The sequence below is a fragment of the Hoplias malabaricus genome, chromosome 2 (genome assembly GCF_029633855.1).
Source record: "Hoplias malabaricus isolate fHopMal1 chromosome 2, fHopMal1.hap1, whole genome shotgun sequence".
Classification (NCBI taxonomy): Eukaryota; Metazoa; Chordata; class Actinopteri; order Characiformes; family Erythrinidae; genus Hoplias; species Hoplias malabaricus.
In genome coordinates, this window is record NC_089801.1 from 63,460,915 (window position 1) to 63,466,939 (window position 6,025).

The 6,025-nt window shown below is 45.1% G+C and overlaps 1 protein-coding gene across 1 annotated transcript; it reads right to left on the reverse strand.

Moving 5' to 3' along the window:
- Positions 1–779: 779 nt before the first annotated feature.
- On the reverse strand, positions 780–5,702 carry mb (myoglobin). The gene is made up of 4 exons (XM_066660726.1): positions 5,613–5,702; positions 3,585–3,670; positions 2,459–2,678; positions 780–1,633 (listed from the first exon to the last, which is right to left on the reverse strand). Exons 2-4 carry the CDS (start codon positions 3,665–3,667, stop codon positions 1,493–1,495), a joined length of 444 nt encoding a protein of 147 aa, XP_066516823.1. The 5' UTR covers positions 3,668–3,670; positions 5,613–5,702; the 3' UTR covers positions 780–1,492.
- Between the last annotated feature and the right edge of the window lie 323 nt (positions 5,703–6,025).

The following is a 6,025-nucleotide window of genomic DNA, read 5'->3' on the forward strand; positions in this document are numbered from 1 at the left end:
ACCTCTGCCTGTTTTTATCCGTACTAATATACACGGGGTGTTCAGTTTGGGTACAGTGTGGGCTCAGTGTAGGTACGAAGTAAAACACAGAGACACGTATCATCGCTGTTCAAAGAAAAACATGCATCTCCGTTTTTGAACACTGCAGCTGTCCTCCACAGTGTTTGAGGTTAATGATGAATGGACCAATAGAAATGCTGCAAAATGACTCTGAATAAAATGTCCATTAAAAGTTAAGAAGGTTTTTAGACGATTGATTTAAATACTGAATTCTCTGAAAGAAAATGTGTTTTTACAGGAAAAAAACGATAATTTATCTGTGACTTCAGAACATTTCTGAGGTAAAAGTCCCTCGGGGCTGAGTCTGGGCTGAAGGGTGGAGGAATGAAGTCCTGAAATCCATAGTCTCACACAGCACTGTGCCCAGGTTTCCTCAACACACTGCTCGTGCTCAGAAGGGTTTAGTTTTCGTGGTGAGGTTCTGTATATAGCCCTCAGAAAGTGACACTGCTAGAAATGTTATGAAATAACCAGCAGGATAAAGAGATTACATCCTCACCCCGAACACACTGAAAGCCCCGTGTGTATGTCATTTTATTTCAATGGTGTTTCAATGAAAACCTCTTTATTCTTGTGTATACGTAACCCTTCGGAAGCTACTGTAACAGTCCCCTGTCTTCCGCGGCATCACTACAGCTTTCCTCCGTGAGAGGTTAATAAATGACTCTCTTATCCGGTCTTATCACGAGCGCTGATAAAGAACACACGGGAGGCGGGAGGTCTGAGTGGAGAGAGAACCTTTTATTAAAGATCTGTGATTATTTGACAGAGACAATCAAAGAAAGCAATCAGCGCTCTAAAGCAGGTTAAAGGCCATGAATTAATCAAATGGACAGAGCTGCATGCGAATCAGCAGGACTCAGCTTCAAAGACAAACCGCCACATCTCTCTTCTTTTTAAATCTTTTATTGTCATCAGGATGAACAGCAGTTTTTACAGGAGGCTGCTGTGGAGCAAGGCACTGGCAATTCTCTTCATTTCAGCCTTTCAATCTTGGGGAAGGTGGCCTGAGTTTGTGTGCGACTGTGTGAGAGTGTGTTTTTCTGTTATTTTGGCCAACCTGAGACCCTAACAGGATCAGTGCTTTGACTTCATTAAACAAAAAACACATTTACACAAATTACAAGAGGGAAAATGAAACCTCGGGTCACACTTGAGGCCTGGACAGTGGCTCTCCTGACTGCTGTGAGCTTTCGGCATCGTCACTGCTGCTGTGATCGTTTTTTAAGGCGGAAGGAGATTCTGCATAGCTTATCCACAGTTAAACCTCTAGCGCAGCCAAGTCCACCTTAAGCGGGGACACTCGCTGACGAAGGACAGTAACAGTGATAAAGTTAGTACTTAGATTATAGAGTGTTCCCACTGTCTATATAAATGCTCGCTCGTCGGCCCCGGTGGGTTTAAGGGGCCTGGAGGGGGCCGGAGGTGTCGTTTAACCGGCGAAGCCCAGCTCCTTGTAGTAGCCGTCGATGTCGGCGATGACGATGTTCAGCACTCTCCTCAGTGCCTCCTGACCGCTGGCATCGAGCCCAGCCTTCTCATGCAGAACCTTCACCAGGACCTCGCTGATCAGCTGCAGAGAGAGAGAGAGAGAGAGAGAGAGAGAGAGAGAGAGAGAGAGAGAATTATTTATCAGTGGCTAAAGCAACACTAGGTTCGTTTTTAATTATTTATTTTATTTTATTTATTTATTGCTCCTGGGCTCCTCCTACAGTTGCAGAGTGTAATTGTACTGAAGGAGGGGAGGGGTTTGGGGTCCCTACCCTCCTCTAAAATTTCCATAGTGCAGTTTCTGCACTGCTGAGCCCAGAGTAGTAATGACAGAGGCTCTGTTCTTCTTCTTAAAGCTCAGTGAATCATCACAGAGATACCGAAGCTGTAATTTTAACGTCAAATCTTTACCTACAGTGTGAACCTCTAAAGGATTACATTGTGCACTGCACTGAATTTAAGCCAGAGCACGTGAAGCAGTCCCGTAGGTGTCCCGTAGGTGGCGCTGTGACAGTTGTGTATTTTTTGTGTAGCTGTGTCCCATTCACTGCATCGTGCACTGTTTAGTGGCAGTGTCTGAACTCACAGTGTATACCGTACATTCTGTATAGTGTGTCCCACAACAAGCTCGGGTTTAAAAAACAAATCTAACAACTAAAACCAACCAAAAACTGAAAGACACACTCTAAGCTCCAAAAGATTAGAAACAGCTGTGTTTTGTTTGTGTACATCTATCACTAACAGTAAACCGTACTGTTTCTGCAGCTCTTCTTCTGGTTAATGATAGAGAGTCTGAGTGGATCCAATGGAACAGCGCCACCAGTGGACATATCCCAAACTACACTCTACTGATCAGTACGTGTGGATTCAGTCTAAATGACAAAGAGAAAGAGAGAGAAAGGGGTACCTTGAAGTTGTTGATTGGGATCTTGTGCTGGTTGGCGTGAGTGGTGGCCAGCGGTTTGAGGATGCCTGCGTGGTTGCCCTTAGCCTTGACCAGCTCTGCCAGCTTTCTCAGGACAGTGGCTCCGTGGGCAGCAATGGCGGCGTTGGAGCACACCTCACTTGCTGGGATCCCAGAGAACTTCGGGAAGTACTTCATTGTCTCAGGCTGCTGCTGGAAGAGACTGCACACACACACACACACACACACACATATATATATATATAAGATTTCATGCATCAACAGTTCACAGTGAAGAAATATGGGTACGCCTAGTCAAAACAGCTTTAATCGGCCCGAGAGCGTCTGAACTGATCCGTCACTCTCGGAGTTGAAGATGAAATGTGAAGGATGGATTTGCGAGGATATGAAATCGCTGCGACGTTAAATCAGAGACGAGGCAGTAAATGAACAAAGGGCCGTCTTTATTCTGAGCTGAATACAGGGAGCTGAATGGAGAGAGAGAGAGAGAGTGTGAGTTACAGCCGTAAAAGCCCTGTTATCGAGACTGTCATCTAAGCCCTTCTAGCAGTCACAGCTCCTCAGAGAGCACGGGAGAGAGAGCGAGAGAGAGAGAGAGAGAAAGAGAGAGAGAGAGAGAGTACCAAGAGAGAAAAGGAAAATGAAAGAAACTATTGTCCCAGCAATGAGCTAAACCTGCATCAGCATCCTGTTACAACGAGGGTGTGTGTGTGGGTGGGGTTGGGGGGTTGGGTAGAGAATGAGTGAGTGAGGGAGAGAGAAAGAGAGAGATAGAGAGAGAGAGAGAGAGAGAGAGAGAGGGAGAGGAGAGATGGAGAGAGACAGGTAGAGAATGAAGGACAGAGAGAGAGAGAGGGAGAGAGACAGAGGGACAGGTAGAGAATGAGAGAAAGAAAGAGAGAGGTAGAGTATTATAAAGCCTGTGCTCTACTGTAATATAGAGTGTGATTAGTAATATCATGTGTAGTAAATGTGATATATGCCGTATATAAACCAGTTACAGCTACAGTATATTATACTATATATATATTTAAATATGTATCAGTGCTGTAATGTGTTCCAGTGCCGTGTAGAAATATGTTCTAGCTACAACATTTTGTATACTGACCCTCCCAGGACTGCTGATCCATATCCAGTGTAATCAGCCTCCACTTTCCCCCACACCTTCAGAATCAGGTCGAAGTCAGACATTTTCTGCACACACACACACACACAGTGAAAGAGAGAGAGAGAGAGAACACGTTACTAACACAAACCAACAGCAATCAACCCCAACCAGATTCTCCTAAAAAGCACACTGCCGTGAGAGTTTGATGGCGCTCGGCCGGGCTGATGGTAGGTGATCGGTTCTGGATCAGTGACCAACTCTATCCGGTCGTGAACGTTAAGGGATGAGGGATGGTGCTCCATCGCCCCAGTGAAGGCATGGTTGGGCTGTGAGCCTCGCGCTGCTCCAGCCGAAGCCTGGCATTGAGCTCAGGAGCTCCGTGTGTTGACACCTGTCCATCAGCGCCTACTAAAGCAAAGGAATGTGCTCCTGAGGAGGGGCGTGGACGTGAAGCGGAGTGGGCAGCGCTGACCTACGACAGTTGCCTGACCTCAGTATGGGATTCCTGCAGGGGTCCGGGTGGAATTCCGGTGCCCTTCCTCCACAGAATCTACAGAGCTATGGTACAGTGCTCTTTTATGTTTACCCCAGATATTTACTGTATGTGATACGGATAAGTGTGTGTGTGTGTGTGTGTGTGTGTGTGTGTTTGTGTGTGGATGTACACGTACACAGATACAAATGACTCCACAGGAAGGAGATGCAGGTCGGGTCAGGTCAAAATCTGCAAGCTGTGGCGCCGACATAGATAAACACACACACACACACTTTTGTGTGGATATCACTTTGAGATCTGCCTTGTCTTTCAACGCTACATTAATATTAATGCACTGTGAGTCAGCTGATGTTTACCTGGGCATCAACTAGATCCCAGTGTGTAATAACAGTTTAATAAACACAACAAAAACCCGTCAAAAGACTCAATTAAATAAAGATTAAATACTTAATAAATAATCCGAATAAAACCATGAACAGAAAGTTTGGAAAGGTTCTCAGTGAATGGTGCTGAATGGAACCAGACGTCCGTGGTCTTAAATGTCTCCTTTAACCTGCGGAGAGGTACGTGCAGGGCGTGCAGAGGAAATAATGAGTCCCCTGAGAAAGCCCACATTTTCCACATGTGCCACTATTTCTCCTTTACATTCGTTCCATATAAAACACGATGTTAAAACGCCTGCCGTTAATCCGACATCTGGTTCCCATCATCAGCACCGCAGAGAAACCGGAGTCTGCTGAGTCGCTCTGGAACAGAGCCCTTCACCACACAGGAAAAAAGACTCTGTCATTTACTTAATTGTTTTACATCAAAGGTTGGAGCATCTACATCCAGATATGACTTTCGAACTGAGAAGATTTACACCTGGATGAGGGAGATTTAACTTCATGCATCACTTTGATGTAAAAAAAAAAAGTTAAGTAGTTTCTAAGAGTCTGTTTTTCAAAGCACTTAAAAGGAATGACCAGTGACCACTGCAGAGATTTGGAGATTTGGGTGGAGCTCCCCTTCAAGGGGTAATATAAGCTGTGTACAGTGAATGCACTGTGTCTCACAGTCACACTACAGTCATGAGACGATGTCTGGAAAAGGTCTACAGACCTTTAGGAGCGCTTCAGGCTATTTTCATGTGACCTGATCTGCAGCTGATTTCTAGGAAAGTGAACGACCTTGAGGGTCCAGAGGAGTACGCACCGGACTTCACTGGAGCATGCAAACTTAGGTATAACACACACACACACATGCACACACACACACCACGCACGCACACACACTAAGCTCCTGGAGACAAAATTTGCAGACAGCTCTGATGGCTGGTGCAGTAATAAGGGTTAAAAAAACAGGTAATAACTTATTTTAAGTAATTTATTAACATGTTATTACTATTTAATTATTTTACCTGTTTAATAGCATCGTCAGGTGTAACTCAGCTCCATTGTATTTGGGTTCAAAGAAGAAATCAAGCCACGTCAGAACAATAGCATCTCACACACACACACGCACACACACACATGCACTCTCTGATACTTTACCTCAGGAGTTTCTCTGGTGAGAGTGTGAGTGCAAGATTCTCCAAGCGACTCTACAAAGTCACCCACTCTGACATTACCTTTTATACACAGTTTTCAGTGACCTCACCTCCCCACCTGTCAATCAAAACCCCCTCTGTCTACTTCATTACCCTATTAAACCCCGCCCCCTTTTACCCCTCCTTCTCCTCTCTCTCATTCTCTAACTTTTTTGTTTCTCTCTTTCTTTTTCCCTCTCTCCCTCCTCTTTCTTTCTCTCTCTCTCCCCCCCCCCCCCCCCACCCCCCCCCTCTAGGATATTATAATACGCACTGTTGTTACTGTTTGTGAATGCACTGAGTGACAGTGTGAATTGATTTGTATTTTTATGTTAGTCAGTGGTAAATGCTGAAGAGTGAGCTGATGGCATTAATCTC